This window comes from Lampetra planeri, chromosome 43 (genome assembly GCF_965212315.1).
Source record: "Lampetra planeri chromosome 43, kcLamPlan1.2.h2, whole genome shotgun sequence".
NCBI lineage: Eukaryota > Metazoa > Chordata > Hyperoartia > Petromyzontiformes > Petromyzontidae > Lampetra > Lampetra planeri.
In genome coordinates, this window is record NC_136149.1 from 4130727 (window position 1) to 4156753 (window position 26027).

General features: G+C 51.8%; 1 protein-coding gene across 1 annotated transcript; it reads left to right on the plus strand.

Moving 5' to 3' along the window:
* Positions 1-1423: 1423 nt before the first annotated feature.
* Positions 1424-26027, plus strand: LOC144732710 (zinc finger protein ZIC 2-A-like). Its single transcript, XM_078614295.1, has 4 exons — positions 1424-1583; positions 1846-2279; positions 2346-2634; positions 25507-26027. Exons 1-4 carry the CDS (start codon positions 1424-1426, stop codon positions 26025-26027), a joined length of 1404 nt encoding a protein of 467 aa, XP_078470421.1.

Here is a 26027-nt window from a genome sequence, read left to right on the forward strand (position 1 = left end):
CCTTTCTTTAGTCGCTTGTTGTTGTTGTTATTGTTGTTGTCGTCCTTGTTTCGTTTGGCCAAACTTCTTCTCGCTCGACGTGTGGGCCACGTCTCCCCTCCTTTCCCCCTCCCTACGCGCGCGTCTTCTCGTCTCGTGCGCGCGAGTTTCTGTGAGCGCGCGAATGAATTCCCCCACGAACGATGTGTTTGTTTGTCTGTCTGTTGTTGTTGTTGTGATTACACATTTGTACTTACTGTACGTGGTGAATCACGTACAGTCGTAGAGCGTTTCACGCACGCACACACACACAACGTACACGCGGAATACTGTACTTAGCGTGTTGGCGGCGAGTGCGAGGCTGGAACGCGGAGAGTGAAAGGGGTAAGGGAGGAGGTTGAGGAGGAGGTGGAGGAGGGAGGGAGGGAGGGTGGCGATGGGGGGGGGTGCCGAGTTGGGGGAGTAGGAGGAGAGGACGGGACAGCGGGAGGAGGTAAGAGGGAGGTGGTTGGGCCGAGGGAGCCGTGTGGAGATTGTGATGAGGACAAGGGGGGTGCTGGGTGGGGTGGGGTGGGGGGGTTGGGGTGATGAACGGGGTGGGTGCAGGGTTGCAGAGGGAGGTGATAGCAGGGGGTTGAGGTTGGGTAGGGTAGGAGAGGGGTCTGTATGGTGGAGGGGGGGGGGGTGGTTGGTTGGGTGAGTGGAAAGAGATGGGGGGGGGGGGTCACAGGGTGGGGGCGGGGGGGGGGGCGAGAGAAAAGCTGTCAATCACCGAGCCGCTGCCCAATCGCGTGCGTCCATCGAGCAGAAGTGAATGTTGGTGCGGTGACGTCACGCGCGCCAGGTGTCGCGCGCGCGCGCGCGCGGCCGCCGTCCCCGCTCGGAGCGGGCGCTCCTATTAAGATTGGGGCGAACCTCGTGGAGTGGGAGAGAGTCGGGAACCACAGCGGAGGAGGAGGAGAGAGAGAGAGAGCTCCAACGCTCTCTCCACTCCTCTCTCTCTCTCTTCCGATCTCTCTCTCTCACCGCTTTGCGTCTCGCGCTCCGAGCCGCCCGTTGGCTGTTCACTCCATCCGGCTCAATGATGCGCTCCGTAACTTTTCTTGTCGTTGGTTAGGTGACTTAACGGGGTATTGCAACGCGAGTTGGTGGGGGCGGGGGGGGTGCAAGGGGGTGGTGGTGGGTGTGTGGAAGAGGGTGTGGTGGGGGGAGAGATTTGTGGGTGGGTGGGTGGTGGGGTTTAGGAGGAGAGAAAACTCAAAAAGGAGGGGGGTGGTGGACATCACCCCCCTCCCCTCCTCCACCAAAAAAAAAAGACGCGAACGAGAGTTGAGCCGCGGAAAGAAAGCAAGAAGACAGCGGCTAACCCAAAAAAATTCCTCGAAAGTGTGCAGAGAAGGCTACGAACATCATCAACAACAAACTACATCCTTCTCCGCGCGAAATGGAATCGTCGGCCGCGGCGGTTAAACGAAACCAGGCGCTGAGGTTGGTGGACCTTGCCGTGAGCCACCAGCACGCGTGCCAGACCCTCGCCGGCTCGGCCTTCAGCGACTTCGCCGGCTACCCGCAGTCGCAGCCGCTCACTCACCCCTCCGTCGAGGGCACTGCGGGGGGGTCCCAGGCGGCGTCGCACGCATTCGGACCGCCCGGGGAAGTCTCAGGATCCGCCCTTAAATTAAGCCCCCCTCCCCATCTGCCGGGACACGCCGATCTCCTGGCGGGGGTCCCACCACCACCACCACCAGCACCACCACCACGCCACCACCACCACCGCCACCACCGCGGGTGGCTTTAGTGCTTCTGTCGCGGGCGGGGTGGACTATGGGAGTCCCGTTGCGCGTGCCAACTACTCCGGCGGACGAGACTTCATCATACGCCAGAACATCACGGCAGCGGCGGCGGTGGCTGCCACAACAGCGATGCCCGGCCTCAACGACCCGCTCGGAGACGCCGTGAGCAGCGGAGGAGGAGGAGGAGGAGGAGTTGGTGGCGGTGGCCAAGGGCACAGGGAGCAGGTTCCGCACGGAGGCGGTCACGGACTCAACGGGCAGATGCGTCTCGCACTGCCGCTCGACGTTTACGCGCGCCACCACCACCATCACCACCACCACGCAGAGTACGCAGCTCAGCTCGGTCGCACCCCGGACCCCTTCTCGGCTGCGGCGGCCGCGGCGGCCGCGGCTGCCGCAGCTGCTGCAGCTGCCGCGGCCGCGGGCTCGTCGCTCCACGGATTCAGTTCTGGCGCTTTCTTCCGCTACATGCGCCAGTCCGTGAAACAGGAGCTGCTGTGCCGCTGGGCAGAGAGGGGTCCTGTCCAGTCCCTGCAGCAGCATCACCATCACCATCATCAGCAGCATCAGCAGCAGCAGCAGCAGGGAGGAGCGCCCAAAGCATGCGGACACACGTTCGCGAGCATGCACGAGTTGGTGGCGCACGTCACGGGAGAGCACGTGGGTGGGCCCGAGCAGGCCCACCACGTGTGCCACTGGGACGAGTGTCCCCGCGAGGGGAAGCCCTTCAAGGCCAAGTACAAGCTGGTGAACCACATCAGGGTGCACACGGGCGAGAAGCCCTTCCCGTGCCCCTTCCCCGCCTGCGGCAAGGTGTTCGCTCGCTCCGAGAACCTCAAGATCCACAAGAGGACGCACACAGGTAAACGGCACTCCGCTTGCGAGAGTGTGTGTACACGTGTGTGTGTGCACGTGTGTGTACACGTGTGTGTGTACATGTGTGTGTGTGTGTACAGATGTGTGTGCACGAGTGTGTGTACACGTGTGTGTATGTACACGCGAGAGTGTGTGTACACGTGTGTGTGTGTGCACGTATGTGTGTACACGTGTGTGTGTACACGTTTGTGTGTGTACATGTGTGTTTTTAAACGTGTGTGTACACGTGAGTGTGTGTACACGTGTGTTTTTAAACGTGTGTGTACACGCGAGTGGGTGTGTGCACACGTGTGCGTGTACACGTGTGTGTGTACACGTGTGTGTGTACACGTGTGTGTGTGTACACGCGAGAGTGTGTGTACACGTGTGTGTGTACACGTGTGTGTGTACACGTGTGTGTGTGTGTGTGTACACGCGTGTGTGTACACGTGTGTGTGCACGAGTGTGTGTCCACGTGTGTGTGTGTATGTACACGCGAGAGTGTGTGTACACGTGTGTGTACACGTGTGTGTGTATGTGCACGTATGTGTGTACACGTGTGTGTGTACACGTGTGTGTGTGTACACGTGTGTTTTTAAATATGTGTGTACACGTGTGTGTGTACACGTGTGTGTACATGTGTGTGTGTACACGAGTGTGTACACGTGTGTATCTACACGTGTGTGTGTGTACACGCGAGAGTGTGTGTACACGTGTGTGTGTGCACGTGTGTTTGTACACGTGTGTGTGTACATAGGTAGGTGGGGCGGTTAATGGGATGGGATGTGATGTGTGGGAGGATGAGGGGGGGGGGAGGTTATGGTTGGGTCTACGGGAGGGAGAGTGTGTGTGTACACGTCTGTGTGTACACGCGTGTGTGTGTACACGTGTGTGTGTGTACACGTGTGTGTGTACGCGTGTGTGTGTGTACACGTGTGTGTGTACACGTGTGTGTGTACACGTGTGTGTGTGTACACGTGTGTGTGTACACGCGAAAGTGCTTGTTGGACGGATTTTCTGGATGCGTTTGGGATGGGGTTGCTGCTGCGTTCGCGAAAGTAACGCGTCCCAAAGTAACGTCAAAGTAACGCGCCCCAAAGTAACGTGCCCCAAAGTAACGTGTTGTTGCGCGAAAAACGGACTCGAGCGCGCGTTGAGCGAGAGTTAGATATCCGCCTCGGATTTCCAGCTCTCGTTTCGAACATCATCGTCGTCATCATCATCATCGTCGTCACCGTCGTCATCGTCATCGTCGTCATCATCATCATCGTCGTCATCGTCACCGTCGTCATCATCGTCATCATGACGACGATGATGATGACGGCGTGCGACAACGCATATATTAACAAACACATCACGTTAAGTATCCCAATGTGGAACGGCAAACTGCTCGTCCATCCATTATCGTGAAACAATCATAGCAAGGCACGGCCGAGCGTGCTTCGTTTGCCCATCGGAGGCAAGGAGGAGACTCACTCGACGCTCTTGCTAATACGGTAGTTTTGGAAGGGTCGCGTCACACCGGGATTGATTGGCCGGTTGGATGCAATCAATAGAATTAAAAATGAGAGACCGGATGAATCACAAACCACCCCTCCAGCCCCCCTCCTTCTCCAGCACCGCGGATGTCTGTGCGGTCCCCGTGTTTGCTTGACCGTCTCCGCATGTTGGGAACCCGGCTTTGGGCTCATCTCGAGGTAGGGGTGGTGGGGATGGCGGGGAGGGGGGGGCAAGGAGTGGGGGAGTGGTGGTGGTGGTGGTGGAGAAGGGGGCATTATCGGTGGTACTCGTTTCAACTCGTCACGTCGTCTGTACTGGAGCCGCTGTTGGGTCGGAAGGGGCTCACGGTGGGGTTGGGAGGCTCATGGGAAGGTTTCAAGAAATAATAGAAATAAAATAATAAATCACGACGTTTCGGAGGCCACACAAGCCTCCGTCTTCAGATGGAACAGTCACAGCACAATTGCTGTATCAAGTATTATTTTTATTATTTATTTTTATTATTTATTTTTAACCTACGTGACTTTACCGAAAAGACCTAAGAGTATGAATCCTTGCAGTCACGAAAGCTTCAAATCTAGAATTAATGGTTCAAGAGTGGCGTCTTCCCTTCTCGCGACCGCTAGAGCGACCGCCTACCTGCTAGAGTGACTCTCTTCTCTCCAGTAGAGTGACTATCTACCCAGTATCACGACTCTCTACCCAGTATCACGACTCTCTACCCAGTATCACGAATATCTACCCAGTATAACGACTCTCTACCCAGTATCACGACTCTCTACCCAGTATCACGACTCTCTACCCAATATCACGACTATCTACCCAGTATCACGACTCTCTACCCGGTATCACAACTCTCTACCCAGTATCACGACTATCTACCCAGTATCACGACTCTCTACCCAGTATCACGACTATCTACCCAGTATCACGACTCTCTACCCGGTATCACAACTCTCTACCCAGTATCACGACTCTCTACCCAGTATAACAACTCTCTACCCAGTATCACGACTCTCTACCCGGTATCACGACTCTCTACCCAGTATAACGACTTTCTACCGAGTATCACGACTATCTACCCAGTATCACGACTCTCTACCCAGTATAACGACTTTCTACCCAGTATCACGACTATCTACCCAGTATCACGACTCTCTACCCAGTATCACGACTTTCTACCCAGTATCACGACTCTCTACCCAGTATCACGACTCTCTACCCAGTATCACGACTATCTACCCGGTATCACGACTCTCTACCCAGTATCACGACTCTCTACCCAGTATCACGACTCTCTACCCAGTATCACGACTCTCTACCCAGTATCACGACTCTCTACCCAGTATCACGACTCTCTACCCAGTATAACGACTTTCTACCCAGTATAACGACTCTCTACCCAGTATCACGACTCTTTACCCAGTATAACGACTCTCTACCCAGTATAACGACTCTCTACCCAGTATCACGACTCTCTACCCAGTATCACGACTCTCTACCCAGTATCACAACTCTCTACCAAGTATCACAACTCTCTACCCGTTATAACGTCTCTCTACCCGTTATAACGACTTTCTACCCAGTATCACGACTCTCTACCCAGTATCACGACTCTCTACCCGGCATCACGACTCTCTACCGAGTATCACGACTCTCTACCCGGTATCACGACTCTCTACCCAGTATCACAACTCTCTACCAAGTATCACAACTCTCTACCCGTTATAACGTCTCTCTACCCGTTATAACGACTTTCTACCCAGTATCACGACTCTCTACCCAGTATCACGACTCTCTACCCGGCATCACGACTCTCTACCCAGTATCACGACTCTCTACCCGGTATCACGACTCTCTACCCAGTATCACAACTCTCTACCCGGTATAACGACTCTCTACCCAGTATCACGACTCTCTACCCAGTATCACGACTCTCTACCCAGTATCACGACTCTCTACCCAGGATAACGACTGTCTTCTATCCCCGTAAGTCATCCACATACCGTCAGCCTTTAGCCTTGCGTACTGCTAGCTCCAAGTACTGCTAAATCTAAGTACTGCTCGCTCTAGGTACTGCTAAATCTAAGCACTGTTAGCTTTAGGTACTGCTAAATCTAAGCAGTGCTCGCTCCAAGTACCGTTATCCATGGGGGCTGTTAGCCCTACGTTCTGTTAGCTTCCCGCGAGGTTAGCCCAAGTACTGTTCGCCTCACACGCTGTTTAGCCCTCTGTACTGTTCGTCATACGTACCGTGATTATTATTATTGTTGTTAAGGAGCACACGAGTCAGGAGTTGCGTGACTCTTCGCCTCAGCTGAAACACAAAGCGCGGACTTTTACCGGCCCTGTATTTCTTTTTTAAAAGCAGAGAGGTGGGTGGGGTGGGGGGGGCGACGACTGCGTCTTATAATCCGGTGGGTACGTGTAAGTAAGTGTGTCTGTGTGTAAGAACAGATTTTTTGCTGTTGTTGTTGTTGCGTGGACCCGTAATTGAAACTGCGTAAATAAAAAAAACCGGAGCGGCGTCTTTAATTCCGGAAAGGTTTTTAATCTGGGGAATGCGGTACCGATATTTTTTAGGGTCGTGTCCGCGCACGGTTTGCAGTTCGCTCCTGTCTGTTTTATTGAATCTATCTGTGCGGCGTTTTGGATATCGCCCCCCCTTGTGTGTACCGCGCGTATCGTCAAAACTCTCACCGTGTAATGGAATTGGCCGAACAGCCCAATGGTTAGCAGCAACCTCCTGTACATGTAGTCTTGAGACTCAGTGGGGCGTTCCCGAGTTAATCAATGGCATTATATGTTAATGTGCCATTTTTATTTCGTGATAATTTCAGTGCCCCTTAATTAAAGATATGATGTCGTGTAGAAAGTCCACTCGCACTCAAGAAAAGTCGGTGTGTGATGATTTTAATGATTCAATTTAACCACCCACTCACCAACCCACTCACTCACCACACTGCACGTCACAACAACACACTCACTCACCAGTCACTCACACACAAACTCACCCTCTCACTCACCACACTGCAGGTGACAACAACACACTCACCCACCCACTCACTCACCCACTCACCCTCTCGCCCACTCACTCACCCACTCACTCACCCTCTCGCCCAATCACTCACCCACTCACCCTCTCACTCACCACACTGCAGGTGACAACAACACATTCACCCTCTCACTCACTCACTCACCCACTTACTCACCCACTGACCCACTCGCTCAATCACTCACCCACTCACCCCCTCGCTCACCACACTGCAGGTCACAACAACACATTCACCCTCTCACTCACTCACCCACTCACTCACCCACTGACCCACTCGCTCAATCACTCACCCACTCACCCCCTCGCTCACCACAGTGCAGGTCACAACAACACACTCACCCTCTCGCCCACTCACTCACCCACTCACTCACCCTCTCGCCCAATCACTCACTCACTCACCACACCACAGGCCATCACCACTCCCTCTCTGCTTCTTTCCCGTGCACCGATCCACTCTAGAATTCGATGCCCTCCCATCATCGTCGCCTCTTCCCTCCAAGATTTCTATTACACGGTCAAAAAACACAACCTTGCTCATGATTTCAAGAATCATACACCGAGCTATTACAACCTGTTTGTCGCTGGCCGTTTGGCGTATTTAATCGCTTATTTCGGCCTGTGGCTCGGCAAAAACCCCGGGATACTGTATCACGACACAAGATTGTCTGTCTGTCTATCACTCGCCAGCAAAGTTGGGTTCTACTGCGGGTCACAGCTGCTACCCTTGCCAGCAACTCGTGGCGCTGTAACCCTAACCCAGGAGGTCGCCAACGAAACTAACAATAAGATAATTTTTTTGTAGTTGTTCGAGGTGAGATGGTCTCCTTAATAAGTAACTGTCACGAAGAAGCAACAGTCCTTCAACAATCAGAGAGCCGCGTGTGTCGCTGCTCCGTCGAAGGTTGCCGACCCCGGACACCTCCCAAGCACGTAGACCCACGTGAGCGCACGCATTGCACAATAGCGGTGGCGAGCCGGGAGATCGGCCCCGAACAATAAAACAAAAAATTATTGTTATCAAGGACAGCAAAAAAAAATATTACGCGGACGAAGTGACTTTTTTTTTTTGCTCGTTCACTCGCTCGCTCGAGTTCACAGTACCCCCCGTCCAGTTTAACATAAACATCATCGACACAATCGACACACGGAGAGGCTCACAACACTTGAGCGTACGGAGGTGCACGCGTGAACGTCGAACTCCTTTCGTTACCGTGCCGAGCCAATCGCGCTAATGGGAAGGCAACGTGAGTCTTGTTCGTCGAACAATCGTCGCTTGATTGCGTAGTATCAGACGCGAATGACGTGAAAAGTAAAGCTCTCACGTGTTCTTTGTTGATATACTCAAAGACGCAACTCTACGACCCACATATGCATGCACGCTTGCGTAGTACATTGCATACTGTACTGCATGTGCAGTGTGTACGCGTGCAGTTCCTCCCGTTAATCCACTGCTGGATTAGGGGTTGTCCGCCTTCAACTTCCCAACTCACTGACCTCCGCGTCCGTGGGGGTCGTGCGGATTCTTTGAACATATTTCACCCGCCTTGATGAATCAGTGGTGGTTGGTCACCAATGTAGAATATCATTATCATCATCAGATATCACCTGTCATGGTCAATCCACTGCTGGATGAACGTCACGATCCAGAGATGTAAATATCCACCCGGCCACTTGGACGCCGGCTGATGTGTGTATATTCTGTTCGAGATCAAATACAAAGATCCCCCGTATAGCACACGTTAGGGTTAGCGCGCCAGCACCACGCCCAATCGACTTTGTTTCCCCAATGCTGATCTTTACACACCGCAGCAGATACTGATTCGATGTTTACACAACCGCATCTGGTACTCATTTGAGGCTGAGTCGACCTAGGGGAGGCCCAGGACCGGTTCAGATAATCGTCACCGGTGTTGGCTGTGAGCGGGAATCGAACTCGGATCGCCGGGTTCGGAGCGCAGCGCGCTAACCGCTACACTACCGCTTGTATATGTACACACACACACAATTACACATATAACTAGAACGCACAATATATGTATTTTTAAAGTGCACGGCTTTGCGTTCAAATAATGTTTTTTTGCCACGGATTTATGTCCGTAACAACTGTCTCCCGTAAGTCGAGGGTGCCGTCAGCGCACCATACTTTGGAAGTGAAACGTGAAACCAATGCTGCTGAAGCCATTAACGCAAAACACGCGGTGGATTTTCACGAGCATCTGTCTCGGATTCCGGAGTTATATATATATATTTTTTTATTTTTACGGAGGTTCCTTTTCGTAAAAATGTTTGAGATACAATTGAAAACACGCCGCGGTGTTTTCCACGACCTCTGCTGTTGAAACGGTTTACGATTTTAGTTAGTTTTGGTGTTGTCTATAAATGTGTAAAATAAACACGAATTATTTATGGTGCAATTGTGTTTCCATTGGAAACGACTAGTTGTCTGTCCGTGCCCGCGACTCCGATTAGCACGGTCAACGATGTCCTCTGCGAATAAAGTTCGAGTTACACATGTGCATAGCATTCATAATTATTATGTCGCGAATTCTTAAAAAAATCCGCATATTTTTACGACTATTATCATTGTGATACGTCATGAATAAAATATTTTGAGAAATTAAATTTACAGCGCTTTAATTAACGAACCAATATATATTTAAAAAATATATTATTTTATGTACGGATGCGTACTTTGTATAATACTCTATTGTAATGAAAAGTGTAATAATATATAATGCAAGTAAATTAAAATATAATAAACCTATAGCTTTTTCAATATGAAAAAAAATTAAAGCACTAAATTCATAATATATATTGTAGTCTATTTTACAATATATTAAATACAGTGACGTTTCGGGCAATGACCCTCTTGCAAACTTAGATTTTTTTTTACAGATAATGGCCAATGCACGCATCAATAACCTATTTAAAAAAATTTAAAGGGTTATTCGCGTACGTGAAATTACAAACACAACAGAAACAGATTTTATATATATATTTGTGTATTTGATTAAAGTTGAGAGTTCTTATTTGAATAAACTATACGTTGAGACGGCCACAATAATTTACATGCTTTTGCCAAACTCACTTCGGAATTAGCCTTTAATTTATTATTGAACAATTCGCACTGACCAGCATGGTGAAGTATGGCCATATGACCATCACGATCACCATTGCAATCGATCGACAACACGGCATACTTTACAATAGACAAAGATCCCCCGTATAGCCTTTAACGGACTGTTGGGGCAAGTGCTGTTCACGAGCACCTATGAATGCCGGCACGGCGCACTAGGGGGTGTGGTGGACAGAACTACGCCCGGCCGCCTTTGTCTCCACGGTGGTGACGTTTGCCCACCGCTCCTCGTAATAATTTGAGGCTGAGTCGACCAAGCAGAGGCTCAGGACTGGTTGAGGTCGTCGTCACTGGCGGCGTTGGGAACTCGGCTCGCCGGGTTCGTAGCGCAGTGCGCCAACCACTGCACCACCGCTTTCAACACAGACACAAAACAAAGATCACCCGTATAGCCTTAACATAGTGTTATAGGGCAAGTGCTGTTAGCGAGCAGCTATGAAGGCCCGAACCGTACACGAGGGGGTGGGTGACTAGCACCACGCCCGACCGCCTTTGTCTCCCCAGTGGCGATGTTTACACACCCGCACCAGGTACTCATTTGAGGCTGAGCCGACCGAGGGGAGGCCCTGGACCGGTTCAGATAATCGTCACTGATGTTGGCCGTGAGAGGGAATTGAACCCGGGTCGCCTGGTTCACAGCGCAACGCGCTAACCGATACACTACCGCTCCCCACACAGACACACACACGCACACACACAGACACACACACACACACAGACACACACACAGACACACACAGACACAGACACACACAGACACGCACACACACACAGACACACACACGAACACACACAGACACACACACGCACACACACAGACACACACACACACGCACACACACACGCACACACACAGTCACGTAAAACACACGCACACACACAGACGCACACACAGACACACGCGTGGGCAGATACTGATTTTGCTAATTCTCACTTTCAACAAACTACATATCCGGCAATTAAATCGCTGGCAACTTTTACCTATTCCAACATTGCTCGTCTATTTTATCTCCGCGCGGGTAAAACATATATATATACACTCTCACGCTCGTAATATTGTTCCCAGGAGCAGTTGGCAGAAAGAGAAACAGTTGCCATATGAAAGGGGAGACTCACTGCCTGTGCGCACACACAGATGGGGCCCCTGTCCCTCGCGAAGACTTCCGATGTGTGGGGTGTGTGTGTATGGGGTGTGTGTGAGTGTGTGTGGGGTGTGTGTGTGTGTGTAGGGTGTGTGTGTGTGGGGTGTGTCAGTGTGTGTGGGGTGTGTGTGTGTGGGGTGTGTGTGTGGGGAGTGTGTGTGTGGGGTGTGTGTGAGTGTTTCTGGGGTGTGTGTGTGTGTGTGTGGGGAGAGTGTGTGTGTGTGTGGGGTGTGTGTGTGGGGTGTGTGTGTGTGGGGTGTGTGTGAGGGTGTGTATGTGTGGGGTGTGTAGTGTGTGCGCGTGTGTGTATGTGTGGGGTGTGGGGTATGTGTGTGAGGGGTGTGTGTGGGGTGTGTGTGTGGGGGGGGGGGGTGTGTGTGTGGGGGGGGGGGTGTAGTGTGTGTGTGTGTTGTGTGTGAGTGTGTGTGGAGTGTGGTGGGGGTGTGTGGGTGGAGTGTGTGTGTGAGGGGTGTCTGTGTGTGGGGTGTGTGTATGTGGGGTCTGTGTGAGTGTGTGTGGGGTGTGTGTGAGTGTGTGTGAGTGTGTGTGGGGTGTGTGTGTGGGGTGTGAGTGTGTGTGTAGTGTGTGTGTAGTGTGTGTAGGGTGTGAGTGTGTGTGTAGTGTGTGGGGTGTATGTGAGTGGGGTGTGTGTGTGTGGGGTGTGTGTGTGTGGAGTGTGTGTGTGTGGGGGTGTGTGTGTGTGTGGGGTGTGCGTGAGGGTGTGTGGGGTGTGTGTGTGTGGGGTGTGTGTGTGTGGGGTGTGTGCGTGGGGGGTGTGTGTAGTGTGTGTGTGTTGTGTGTGTGTAGAGTGTGAGTGTGTGTAGATTGTGTGTGGGGGGTGTGTGTGTGGTGTGTGTAGGGTGTTAGTGTGTGTGTGTGTGTGAGTGTGTGTGGTGGGGTGTGTGTGTGGGGAGTGTGTGAAGAATGTGAGTGTGGGGTGAGTGTGGGGTGTGTGTGGTATGTATGTGAGTGTGTGTAGTGTGGGTGTGGAGTGTGTGTGAGTGGGGGCGTGTGTGGTATGTGTGTGTGTGGTGTGTGTGTGTGGGATGTGTGTGGTATGTATGTGAGTGTGTGCAGTGTGGAGTGTGTGTGAGTGGGGGTGTGTGCGGTATGTGTGTGTGGGATGTGTGAGTATGGTATGTGTGTGAGGTGTGTATGGTATGTGTGTGTGTGTGGGGTGTGTGTGTGGTTTGTTTGTGGGGTGTGTGAGTATGGTATGTGTGTGAGTGTGTGTGGGGTGTGTGTGTGTGGTATATGTGTGAGTGTGTGGGGTGTCTGTGTGTAGTGTGTGTGTTGTGTGTGTGTGGGGAGCGGTAGTGTAGCGGTTAGCGCTACGAACCTTGCGACCCGGGTTCGATTCCCGCTCACGGCCAATACCGGTGACGATTATCTGAACCGGGCTCCCCTAGGTCAACTCAGCCTCAAATAAGTACCTGGTGCGTTGTGTAAGCATCGCCACTGGAGAGACAAAGGCGGCCGGGCGTGGTGCTGGCCACCCACCCCTCGTATACAGTGCCGGTCTTCATAGGTGCTCGCTAACAGCACTTGCCCTTACAGTCTGTTAAGGCTATACGGGGGATCTTTGTCTACGTGGCGCGTGTGTGTGTAGTGTGTGTGGTGTGTATATAGTGTGGTGTGTGTGTGGCGTGTGTGAAGTGTGTTTAGTGTGTGTGCAGTGTTTAGTGTGTAGTTTGTGTGCAGCGTGTGTGTGTAGTGTTTGGTGTGTGTGTTTAGTGTGTAGTGTGTGTGTGGTGTGTATGTAGTGTTTAGTGTGTGTGTAGTGTGTGTGGTGTGTATTTAGTGTTTAGTGTGTGTGTAGTGTGTAGTGTGTGTAGTGTGTGGTGTGTGTAGTGTGTGTGTGTAGTGTGTGTAGCGTGTGTTGTGTGTGTAGTGTGTGTAGTGTGTGTGTAGTGTGTGGTGTGTGTGTGTAGTGTTTAGTGTGTGTGTAGTGTGTGCGTGTAGTGTTTAGTGTGTGTGTGCAGTGTGTGTGTAGTGTTTGGTGTGTGTGTGTAGTGTATGTGTGGTGTGTGTGTAGTGTGTGTAGTGTGTGTAGTGTGTGTGTAGTGTGTGTAATGTGTGCAGTGTGTGTGTAGTGTGTGTGTAGTGTGTGTGTAGTGTGTGTGTGTAGTGTGTGTGTAGTGTGTGTGTAGTGTGTGTAGTGTGTGTGTAGTGTGTGTAGTGTGTGTGTAGTGTGTGTAATGTGTGCAGTGTGTGTGTAGTGTGTGTAGTGTGTGCAGTGTGTGTGTAGTGTGTGTGTAGTGTGTGTGTGTAGTGTGTGTGTGTAGTGTGTGTGTGTAGTGTGTGTGTAGTGTGTGTGTAGAGTTTAGTGTGTGTGTGGGGTGTGTGTAGTGTGTGTGTGTAGTGTTTAGTGTGTGTGTAGTGTGTGTTTAGTGTGTGTGCAGTCTGTGTGTGTGTGAAGCGTGTGTGTGTTGCTGATGTAGACGTGAACAGAGCGGCATGTAGACTGCTCGCGACAGATGCGATTCCAATCACGAGTCGTCCCATCGCCAACTCATCTCTCCCACAACCGCTGTTCATGACTCCTCTCTGTCTCTCTTATTTGCTGCTGCGGCTGCGGGGCCTCCCCTAGGTCGACTCAGCCTCAAGTACAATCGACAGCAACAAACGCAAACACATTCGTCAATAAACAACGCTGTTTATTGAGCGGTGGTTGTTGCCGTGAGCGCGCCTCGCTGCGAACCCGGCGACCCGTGTTCGATTCCCGCTCACGGCCAACACCGGTGACGATTATCTGAACGCGGTTCTGGGCCTCCCCTAGGTCGACTCGGCCTCAAATGAGTACCTGGTGCGGTGCGTAAACATCGACCGCTAGGGTGACAAAGGCGGCCGGGCGTGATGCTGGCCACCCACCCTTAACAGCACTTTCCCCGACAGCCTGATGAAGGCTATACGGCGGAATCGTTGTATTTGTCTTTGTGTGGCCTTTACAAGGAGAAAAACAGAGATTTAATAGGCGACGTTTCGGGCAATGCCCCTTCTTGACAGCACGTGTCTTGTGTTCAAGCACCGCACTGGATTCTTCCCTTCCGAAGCGCTCGTGTACCACATTGCTACGTTTATCTGTGAGCACAACTTAAGCAGTGCTGCTTGTTACTGGTCGCTTTGCGTATTGGGCCTTTGGGCCCGTGCTCAGCAAGGATTACCTATACGTCACAGACATATATATAACAATAATGTGTGTGCGTATTCATATTCACTGACACGTTTTAATTAAATACAGAATTACGCATTCTGCTACGTTTTTTTTTATTAAGTGCATAATTAGCGTAATGATGAACCACCGTTTTGGGACCGGTGGCTTAGCATTAACCCGGCGACCTGAGTTCGATTCCTGGCCACGGAAAACTGGGATCAGAGGCGAGTGATGTTGTGATTCTGTTCTGTCCCGACGTGGGGGTGGTGCAAGGGAGGCTTAATGCAGCAGTGAATTAACAATGCGTTATACCTAGATCATCATCATCATTATTATTGTTGTTGCTGTTGCGTCACTAAATGATGATCAAATTGCACGCACACCCATGTGGATAGGATGAACAGCGGACGCCTCGTGCTACGCGATGAACTCTTATCAGAGGAATGAGACAATTTGCGAGGTTAATCTCGTGCGCTGCCGTGATCGATAGAACGTCAACACAGAAAACAAATATAGTTGACGTGACTGGCAATGGACCTTTTCTCGTAGCAGGGAGATCGAGGGGACAGAGAGACGCAGTAACAGTGAATAATAATTGGAGAGTGCAATATCAATTGCTTTGGCCTCGGTACCTTTCTACCACGAGGGTCCGTTGCCCGACACGTCGCAAAGTAACGTTTTCTTCTCAGTGGCAGTGCTGTTGACGAATTGGTTGAGTGGTTTGTTGACTGAGTTTGTGGCAGCATCAGTCGACGAACTTTGTTTCAAGGATCGGGTTGGTTGACTTCAGAGACGACTTACTGATAACAACAATGACGATAAGGGATGGGTCATTTACTTTGTAATTAACATTCTGCACCACCACTCCCGACTGGGTGTTTTGTATGCTGTATGATGCATCTGCGTTTGTCGAATACGCACCCGAATGATTTAATCTGGCCTTAAAAGGAGCAGTATATGATCGGCAACGTTTCTGGCGATGACCCTTATTCATGGCACAGTGAAGGACCTTGCCCAGAGAAATGTTGTCCACCCCCCGCACCTCTGATGAGCACGTTTGGCTACGTACTGTGCGACAGAAATTCAACATGCATATACATATACACCTTGCATGTAGCACATCTGGCAATTCACCAGCATTGTTCAGGCTTTGCCTGATTGCTGCTGATGAAAACACTGAGTGTCGAAACGGGTCCAGCGTTGTCTTTAAAATGACATCAATGCTGCTGCTGCTGCTGAAAAACATACTCTCAGAAGATCGTATTTCTGATGGAATGCGTAAAAAATTTACTGACGTGGAGAGAGAGAGAGAGTTTATTACAGTATTTGCTTAAGAATAATAACAACATAAAAAAAAAAACGATTTGTTGCCAAATTCGATTGAATGTTCTTCATTCTCAAAACGTTTTCGCGATGAACGCTTTAGCCAGGACTCACGGCTAACATCAGCGGCGGTCCTCGGATGGCCCACCAATCCCTCGCTAACCAGCGTGGTGAAGTATGGTCAAACAACCCCCGCCCCCCCCCCCACGATCAACACGGCGAGGAAAGTCCTTCATCCAGCAGTGGAATGACAAAGGGTCTATGCATTGTAGACGCGTTGGTAGTAAAACTTTTTAATTAAATACCTTCCATAGAGTGGCTCTTTGGAACTCCCTCTAGTGGAGGTCCTTCCACCAGCAGTGTCAGGAGCGAGCACTTCCAGGGCTGCGCCTCTACCCAAGCAAACGTAGCAATTAACATTGGCGGGCAGTCGCGAGGCAACTGTTCTAGGGATGTACATGGCCCCGTCATAGAGACGTGGAATTCAAACCACCGATTCAGCACCGCTAAACGCAGCGTCGCACCGCGCAAGAGTGTGATTGTCATATCCACTGCTGGATCAAGGCTACCCCGAACTTTGTCGGTCATGGGGCAGTGGGGGGGGGATGTTTGACCATACTTCACCATGCTGGCTGGTGTGTGTGTGTGTGTGTTGAACAGGGTGGGGAGCGGAGTGGGGGGCAGGATTGGTACAGATCAGAATATTGATTTAGACTGGAGGTGGAATCCGATGAGCTGTGAAACTCTTTCACGCAGCTGTCAAGTTCGGGCGGGTCAGCAGGTCACAACAACAAACGGTGCAACACATACACGATACGAGTGCAACATAGAGAAAAGTCACTAAATATAATTCACCAATTTTATAAGGCAGCACAATCAACAACAAACTGATGTCACGAACCGCTGTTGATGTTAGCCCTGGCCTGGAAATCGAACTCATAGCACAGTGCGCTAACCACTGGGCCACCGCTCCACCCTGGGTCGGAGAATGATGGTATTTGTGATTTGGGGACTGCGGGAATAATAATCGGACTGAAGAGCAATATTCGTTACCACCACCACCACCAACATCTCAATCAGGCCTTGTATGCATGTGTGTGTGTGTGGAGAGCGGTGGTGCAGTGGTTAGCGAACTGCGCTTCGAATCCGGCGACCCGAGATCGAATCCCGCTCACCAACAATAACAGTGGCGGTTATTTTAATCGGGCATGGGCCTCCCCTAGGTCGACTCAGCCTAAAATGTGTACCTGGTGCGGTGTGTAAACAACTCGGGAGACGAAGGCGGCCGGGCGTGGTGCTGGCCACCCACTCCCTCGCGTGACGTGCCGGTCTTCATTATGCGTTCGCTGACAGCACTTGCCCCAAAAAAGTCTGTGAAGGCTATACGGGGCACCTTTGTCTTTTGTGTGCGTGTGTGCACGTGTCTGTGTGGAGCGGCGGAGGGGGGGTTGGTGGGTGCAGTGGTTAGCGCACCGCTCTACGAACCCAGGGACCTACATTCGATTGACGGTCACGGATAATGTCAGTGGCGACTGATATCTGAACCTGTCCCGAGCCTCGCCTACCCGAGGTCGGCTCCCCTTTGAATCAGTACCCGGTGCGGTGTGTAAGTATCAGCAATAGAGAGAGAGAGAGAGAGACAAAGGTGGGTTGGTAACCGGGCACGTCGCCTTAGCCCGTCGTGCACCGTGCGGGTCTTAATAGGCGCTCGCTAACAGCACTTATACCAACAGTGGGTTCAAGGCTATATGGGGGGATCTTTGTCTTTTGTTGTATGTATCTGTGTGTATCACGTGTGTCTGTATATATATGTGTGTGTATGTGTATGTGGGGAGCGGTGGTGCAGCGGTTAGCGCTACGCTGCGTTACGAACCTGGCGACCCGGGTTCGATTCCCGCTCACGGCCAACACCGGTGACGATTATCGGAACCAGTGGTGGGCCTCCCCTAGGTCAACTCAGCCTCACATGAGTACTTGGTGTAATGTGTAAACATCGCCACTGGGGAGACAAAGGCGGCCGGGCGTTGTGTTGGCCACCCACCTCCGTTGTGTGCCGTGCCGGCTTTAATAGGCGCACGCAAACAGCACTTGCCCCTACAATCTGTTGAGGCTATACAGGCGGTCTTTGTCTTGTGTGTCACGGGCAGCGAATCGTAACCCACCCATCCTGAGTTCGGTTCCCCGGGCCACGCCTAACATCAGTGGCCAGTTGCATTCGAACTTCTCGTCCCGGACCTACCCTAGGTCGACTCAGCCTTAAATGGGTACCTTGGTGCAGCGTGGGTGTAAACATTAGCACTGGTGTAGAGACAACAACAACAACAAGGGAGAGTCTAAACCAGTCGTGGAACCAAGCCACACGATAGGACACCGCAGCCTTAACAGGTGCTCGCTAACAGCTCTACTCCTGCACACCCCCCCTTCCCCCGCACGTGCTAAGTGCGAGACGGCGTTGCACGCGTTCGACGCGCGCGTCTTTTATATTTTTTTAAAATCCGAGTGCCCATTGGCTACGAGCAGTTCGGCCGTGCTTTCGGCGCGCCCATCGGAGTCTCGACAGAGGGAGTCCTCGATCGCCTAAACAACCCCCCCGGATCATCCCGCGGCGCACTGCGGCTCGTGATGGATAATTAAGCAAATAAATATTGGCGACATTAGGCTCTACGCGTTTTTGTAAGAATTAAAAAAAAAAAAAATTTCGACGAAAAAAAATATATGTGAATAAAAATATAAACAAACTTGTTTTTTTATTTACCGGCTAAGGCCCATTGAGCTATATAGTTCGTTTTCATGAGCGATAGCTCAACGAAGTGGCTTATTGCGTGGAAATGTATAGCAGCCGAATACTCTAAACGCGTGATGTTGATTTCAAATGCGGAGAGAAAACCCCGGATGATCCTGAGAAAAATCCACGCGACCACGTGCAGAAAGACACACAAACTCCAAATATACAGCAGCAGGCGTCAGGGTCGGCATCGAACCCACGACCTCCTGTATACCAGGCGAGGTAGTTAACATCTCGCCAACGTGGGGCCCGATTTGGTTATGAATGCTGCCGCGGTTGAATGAACGACTGGCAATCGTAGAGGTTGCGAGTTCAAATCCTGGTCGGGGTGGGGTGTGGTGGTGTCCACTCGGCTCCATCAACAAAATCGAGCATCACCTTGTGGGCAAGTCGACAGCAGTTGTCGAATGCATGACACTGTCCTCGCACCCGCCATAGGAACGTGGAATTTTCGCCCGGGCCTGTGAACGGGATATTGAGCACCAATGCCTCGATGTTTATTTCGAGCGAGAATTCCCATTGACTTAAAAATAAATAAATGTAGCCCATCGACGTGAAACAATCATATTTGTACAGTAATATCTGCGAAATAATGTTGAAGCCACTGCTGGATGAAGGCCTCCCCCGCTCCTCGGTCTTATGAGGGGTCTCTTGACCATACTTCACCACCGTGGTGAGTGCGGGTTGGTGGAACGCGTTGGGGTGGTGGGGTTAGGGGGTGGGGTAGTAAGATGGATTATAAGCGATTGAGATATCATTCGCCGTAGCCGGAATCAAACCTCAGCGTGTAGGTTCAGAGCGCAGTGCGTTAAGCACCGCGCAACTGCACCATGTAAACCCGAAACACAAGACAAAGATCCCCCGGATAGCCTTAACGGACTGCTGGGGCAAGTGCTGTTAGCGAGCACCTATGAAGGCCGGCACGAGTTAGCGGACGGTCGTAAGTTCCGATTCTCATACACGCCGCTCGAGCTGGCGGGTCGAGGCTCGTGATCTCTTCAAATATTCGTCACCGTCGTTGGCCTTGAGCGGCTCATCGATCTCGAGGTCCGGTGGGCGACTCTCCCTCCGCTCGAGGAGGGCTGCTGCTACGCAGGACGTTCAGTGTGTCAAGCACGGGGGAGGGGCGGGTAAGCGCACGCCGTCAAAATTACAGGAGAACAAACAAGACAAACACACGCGCTCAACACATTCGTCAATAACACCGTGGCCTCGACAAGGAGACGTACGAATAGGCGACAACTCAGGCAATGGTCCTTTTTTTTCTAAGCACGTAAAAAGCAGGGGGAACGTTTCCCAAAACGTTGCCTTGTATATACGTGTCGTTTCCTCTTCAGGTGTTATTGACGAACGTGCTGGATTGTTGTTATTGTTGTTGTCTTGGTAATTGTGCTTTGTGCGCCACTCACTTGCTGACTGCCAAACGAGACGCAGCAGCGGCGGGAATCATCAGAAAACTGGGAGCAAGGGGCGATCGAGGCGAGGCATCGTGGCGATTACACACAGACAGTGGCGCCACGGTGGCTAGGAGATGTTAAATCCCTCGCCTGGTGTACAGGAGGCCGTGGGTTCGATCCCGACCCTGACGCCTGCTGTATATTTGGTGTTTGCGTGTCTTTCTCTCATCATCATCACGGTGGCTAGGAGATGTTAACTACCTCGCCTGGTGTACAGGATGTCGTGGGTTCGATCCCGACCTTGACCCCTGCTGCTGCATATTTGGAGTTTGCGTGTCTCTCGCTCTCTCATCATCGTGGTTGCTAGATGTTAACTACCTCGCCTGGTGTACAGGAGGTCCTGGGTTCGATCCCGACTCTGACGCCTGCTGTATATTTGTAGTTTGCGTGTCTCTCTCTCTCTCTCATCATCGTGGTTGCTAGATGTTAACTACCTCGCCTGGTGTACAGGAGGTCCTGGGTTCGATCCCGACTCTGACGCCTGCTGTATATTTGTAGTTTGCGTGTCTCTCTCTCTCATCATCGTGGTTGCTAGATGTTAACTACCTCGCCTGGTATACAGGAGGTCCTGGGTTCGATCCCGACCCTGACGCCTGCTGCTGTATATTTGTAGTTTGCGTCTCTCTCTCTCTCATCATCATCACGGTGGCCAGGAGATGTTAACTCTCTCGCCTGTTATACAGGAGGTCGTGGGTTCAATCACGACCCTGACGCCTGCTGCTGTATATTTGGAGTTTGCGTGTCTCTCTCTCTCCCCGTGATCGCGTGGATTTTTTTTCCGGGTCCTCCGGTTTTTTGCCCTCCACATTCAGAATCGACGTCACGCGTTTAGAGTATTTGTCTGCTGCACATTTGCACGTGATGATGATCAGCTACTTCGTTGAGCTGTCATTTGTGGTGGCCAGGTCACTTCTGAATAAGAGCTGTATTGCTCAGTGGACCTTACCTGGAACACGACAATAGTTGATCTCACATGAGCATCACTCTGCAACATCAACAACAACCACATCAACAACAACAACTATCAACAACTCGTGAATTAATGTCACATCCAGGTGGTGTCACGTGTAACCCAGTCACGTGTCACGTCCCCTCGAAGTCCAACGTTGTTCAATTCACACTAATATCTTAATTAACGATTTAAATTAATTCGGCTGTTTTTTTGTCTTTTTTTGGGGCAGGACAACTGCAGGATTTTAACATTTTTATTTTTAAAACGCGAGTTGAGAGAGAGGCGACCGTCTTGAGCAACAGCTTTCTTGCAATTGTAACGAAAGTCCCGTTGTATAAGCAGAACTCGATCCTGTATCTATACGTGTGTCTAATTACCGTATATGTAGAATAAAAACAATTACACGCATTCGTCAATAACACTGTGACCTTCTTGAAAGAAAAGCATCGTATCAGAGGCGACGTTCAGGGTGATGGTCATACTTCCTAGCGCATCAATGAATGGCCTTTTCCCGAAACGTCGCCTATTTTTATTTATTTTTATTTAAAGGCCACAGTGCGATTGACGAATAGGTTGAGCGTTATTAATTGTGCTTGTACACCGCAGGAAACGCGAAGTCACAAAACAACAAAGGCACAATAGCGTGGCTTTGTAATTTTACAATTCACACACCGTGTCGATTTAAACAAAAAAACACATTTATGGCTGAGTCGACGTAAGAGTGGCCCAGGCCAGGTTCAAATATCTCTTCCTGTTGATGTTGCGTTTAGCCAGGAGAAAAAAAAAACAACTCACCATCTTACCGCCAACCATAATAGCTGCTCGCTAACCACCCCTGTCCCTCAATCACACCAGGGCTGACGGGTTTTTTTTTGTTGGCGTGTGCCTGAGCAATTGTGTTGCGCGTGTTTACGATTGTGTGTGTGTCTGTGCACGATTCGGTGTGGTCGCGTCTGATTGTGTGGCTGCGTATGCTTGTGTGTGTGTTTGTACACGCTTGAGTACGTGTGTGGCTACGTGTGTGGGTGTCTGACAGTGTGATTGTGCATTCGGCTGTGTGCGTGTGATGTTGTGTGGCTTGTATCGTTGTGCGTCTCTGTGTGTGGTTGTGCGTGTCTGTATGTGCATGCGTGTGCTTTTGAGATTGTGTATATGTGTGTGTGTGTGTGTTACAGCGTGTAATATTATATCGCACGCATGCACATAGAGACACGAGTTCGATTCCCACTCACGGCCAACACCGGTGATGATTATCTGAACCAGTGGTGGGCCTCCCCTAGGTCGACTCAGTCTCGAATGAGTATTTAGCGCGGTGTGCAGTAAACATCACCACTGGGGGAAACAAAGGCGGTCGGGCGTGGTGCTGGCTACCCACCACCTCGTGTGCCGTGCCGGCCTTCATAGGTGCTCGCTAACAGCACTTGCCCCTACAGTCTGTTAAGGCTATACGGGGGATCTTTGTCTATGTGGTGTGTGTGTGGTGTGTGTGCTACTCGCAGCACCTGCCCCAAAAGTCTGTGAAGGCTATACGGGGTATCTTTGTCTTTGACGTGACTCCGCGTGATTGCACGTGTGATTGTGGTAAATGGGTGTGTGTGTGTGGCTGATTGTGTGTGTGTGTATGTGTGTCTGTGTGGGGGTGTAGCGGTTAGCGCTACGCTGCGCTACGAACCTGGCGGCGACCCGGGTTCGATTCCCGCTCACGGCCAACACCGGTGGTGACGATTAACAGAACCGGTCCTGGGCCTCCCCTAGGTCGACTCAGCCTCAAATGACTAACTGGTGCGATGCGTAAACATCGCCACGAGGGAGACAAAGGCGGCCGGGCGTGGTGTTGGCCACCCACCCCCTCGTGTGCCGTGCCGGCCTTTATAGGTGCTCGCTAACAGCACTTGCCCCTACAGCCTGTCACAGGCTATACGGGGGATCTTTGTCTTTGTGCTACTGTGTTTATTTGACGGCGTATGCATCTGAGTAAAGGTCAACCCGTTGCGATACGAACCCAACGCGTTCTAATCAAACATTCGTTACACATTTTTTTTTGGTTACCAGTTGCTACGAAGCGCTTAATTTATTTAAGTGCGTCATAATTACGATACGTGTGTGTGTGCGTGTGTGGTTGGTTGGTTGGGGGTGACGTTTCGGAGCGGTGCAGTGGATCAGCTTGAATCCCGGCGAGTCGAGTTCGATCCCTGCTCACAGATAACATCAGTGGCGACTAACTATTATTGCCGTGTATACATATCAGTACAAGAAAGACAAAGGCGGCCGGGTGTGGTTCTGGTTCACGCTAGCCAGTCGTGCGCCTATTCTGACATTAGGCATAGATGCTCATTAACAGCGCTTGCCCGAATAGCTTTATGAAGGCTACACGGGAGAGCTTTGCCTTTGAATAGGTGTGTGTCAACGTTAGATTGTATGTATGTATCTGTGCAGGTGCGTGTGTGTGTGATTGTGTACGTGGCCGTGCATGTGTATTTGCGTGCGTGTGATTGTGGTGGCTTTTTGTTTCTGTGTATAGTTGTGTAGATGTGTGTGTGATTGTGTACGTGGCTGTGTGATTATATGTGTCTTTGTGTGTGTGTGCGGGCGATTGTACTTTTCTGTGGGTCCGTGTCTGTTTTTGTGTGATTGTGGGTACATAATTGGGTGATTTCATGTGTAAATGTGTGATTGTGTGGCTGTGTTTGCAATGGGTCTGTGTGTGTGATACCGTGGGTGTGTGTGACTGTGGGTGTGGGTGACTGTATTTGCAATGGGTCTTTGTGTGTGTGATACTGTGTGTGTGTGAGACTGTGTGTGACTGTGTTTGTAATGGGTATGTGTGTGTGTGAGACTGTGTGTGTGTGAGATTGTGGGTGTCTGTGTGTGTGAGACTGTGTGTGTCTGTGTGTGTGAGCCTTCAGAGGTGTTTTCCAACAGCACTTGCCCCAGCAGTCTATCAAAGGCTATACGGGGGATCGTTGTCTTTAATTGTATGATCTTCTATATCGGTATGTAATTGTCCGTGTAGGTGTGTGGATGCTTTGTGTGTATCTCAACCTGTGCATGCATGTCCATCTGTACAACTGCAGCGAGTCACATGTTTATTTTAATTGGAGTTGTAATGCGATATTACATATACTATGAGTGTCTATCTTTTATAATTGTCTATATTCTACTGTATGCTATGCTCGCCCCCCCCCCCCCCCCCCCTTTAAAGTTCTATACAGTAATGCGTTAGCTTCCTTAAAAAGGAAAAACAATATATATATATGCGATAGGTGACATTTCGGGTAAAGAGCATTCTTCAAAGCACGCGTCATCTGTATTTGCGTGCTAAGAAGGGCAATGGTTATAATCTTTTCCTTTCAAGGTCACACGTTGATGTTGATGCTGTTATTGACGAGCGCGTTGAGTGCTGTTGTTGTTGACTGTGCCTGTGCACCGCTGCCAAAGCAGCACCACCACCACCATGATTTCGTGAAAGTGCGAGATCGATTTGCTTGGTCCACGCTTCGTTGAGATGAAGCAAGGAGAGGAGTGACGTCACAATCGTCGCAGACTGACGATGCATGGGTTGGCCCAGTGACGTCACAATCGATTGTGCACAGGCGGTGCAACTGCACAGGTGGGGCCACGTGGCCCCCCCACGGTTTCAACACCTAAGCCTCACCTCCCTCACCTCCCTCCCTCGCCTCCCTCACCTCCCTACCTCCTTCCCTCACCTCCCTCCCTCACCTCCCTCACCCCCTCCCTCACCCCCCTCCCTCACCTCCCTCCCTCACCTCCCCCCATTACCTCCGTCACCTCCCTCACCTCCCTCCCTCACCTCCCTCCCTCACCTCCCTCACCCCAATCCCTCACCCCCCTCCCTCACCTCCCTCCCTCACCTCCCTCCATTACCTCCCTCACCTCCCTCACCTCCCTCCCTCACCCCCCTCCCTCACCTCCCTCCCTCACCTCCCTCCATTACCTCCCTCACCTCCCTCACCTCCCTCCCTCACCTCCCTCCCTCACCCCCCTCACCTCCCTCCCTCACCCCCCTCCCTCACCTCCCTCCCTCATTTCCCTCCATTACCTCCCTCACCTCCCTCCCTCACCTCCCTCCCTCACCCCCCTCACGTCCCTCCCTCCCTCACCTCCCTCCCTCACCTCCCACCCTCACCCCCCTCCCTCACCCCCCTCCCTCACCCCCTCACCTCCCACCCTCTCCTCCCTCCCTCACTCACCTCCCTCCCTCCCTTACCTCCCACCCTCTCCTCCCTCCCTCCCTCACCTCCCTCCCTCCCTCACCTCCCACCCTCACCTCCCTCCCCTCCTTCCCTCACATCCCTCACCTCCCTCACCTCCCCGTGCACCCCACCCTGCCCCCCCCCCCCCCCCACCGACGCAGGCGAGAAGCCGTTCAAGTGCGAGGTGGAGGGCTGCGACCGCCGCTTCGCCAACAGCAGCGACCGCAAGAAGCACATGCACGTGCACACGTCGGACAAGCCCTACCTGTGCCGCGTGCGCGGCTGCGGCAAGTCGTACACGCACCCCAGCTCGCTGCGCAAGCACATGAAGGTGCACTGCCGCCCCTCGGGACACTGCAGCGACACGGAGCCATCGAGTCCTCCCAAGGGCTCGTCTGGTGGTGGTGGCGGTGGCGATGGTGGTGGTGGTGGTGGCCGTAACCACCACCACCACCACCAGCAAGACCAGCAGCAGCAGCACTCGCTGCTCGGGCGAGTGCTGCACGCACACAAGCAGCAGGAGCTGAGTCTGCAGCGCCAGCTGCACTCGCTTGCGCAGCCGCAGCCGCAGCACGCTGCTCGCGCCGCTAACATGAATGAGTGGTACGTGTGTCAGAGCGCCGGCGGCGGGGTCGGGTCGCCGTCTCCACGGCAGCCTTCGTCTTCACCGGACCTTCAGTGA

What these genes read in the sequence shown, in the direction of transcription:
- LOC144732710 (XM_078614295.1), top strand. Translation starts at nt 1,424, where the DNA reads ATGGAATCGTCGGCCGCGGCGGTTAAACGAAACCAGGCGCTGAGGTTG. An exon ending in CACTCACCCCTCCGTCGAGG is followed by an intron (nt 1,584 to 1,845) that starts GCACTGCGGGGG and finishes CCGGCGGACGAG; the next exon opens with ACTTCATCATACGCCAGAAC. An exon ending in CCACAAGAGGACGCACACAG is followed by an intron (nt 2,635 to 25,506) that starts GTAAACGGCACT and finishes CCACCGACGCAG; the next exon opens with GCGAGAAGCCGTTCAAGTGC.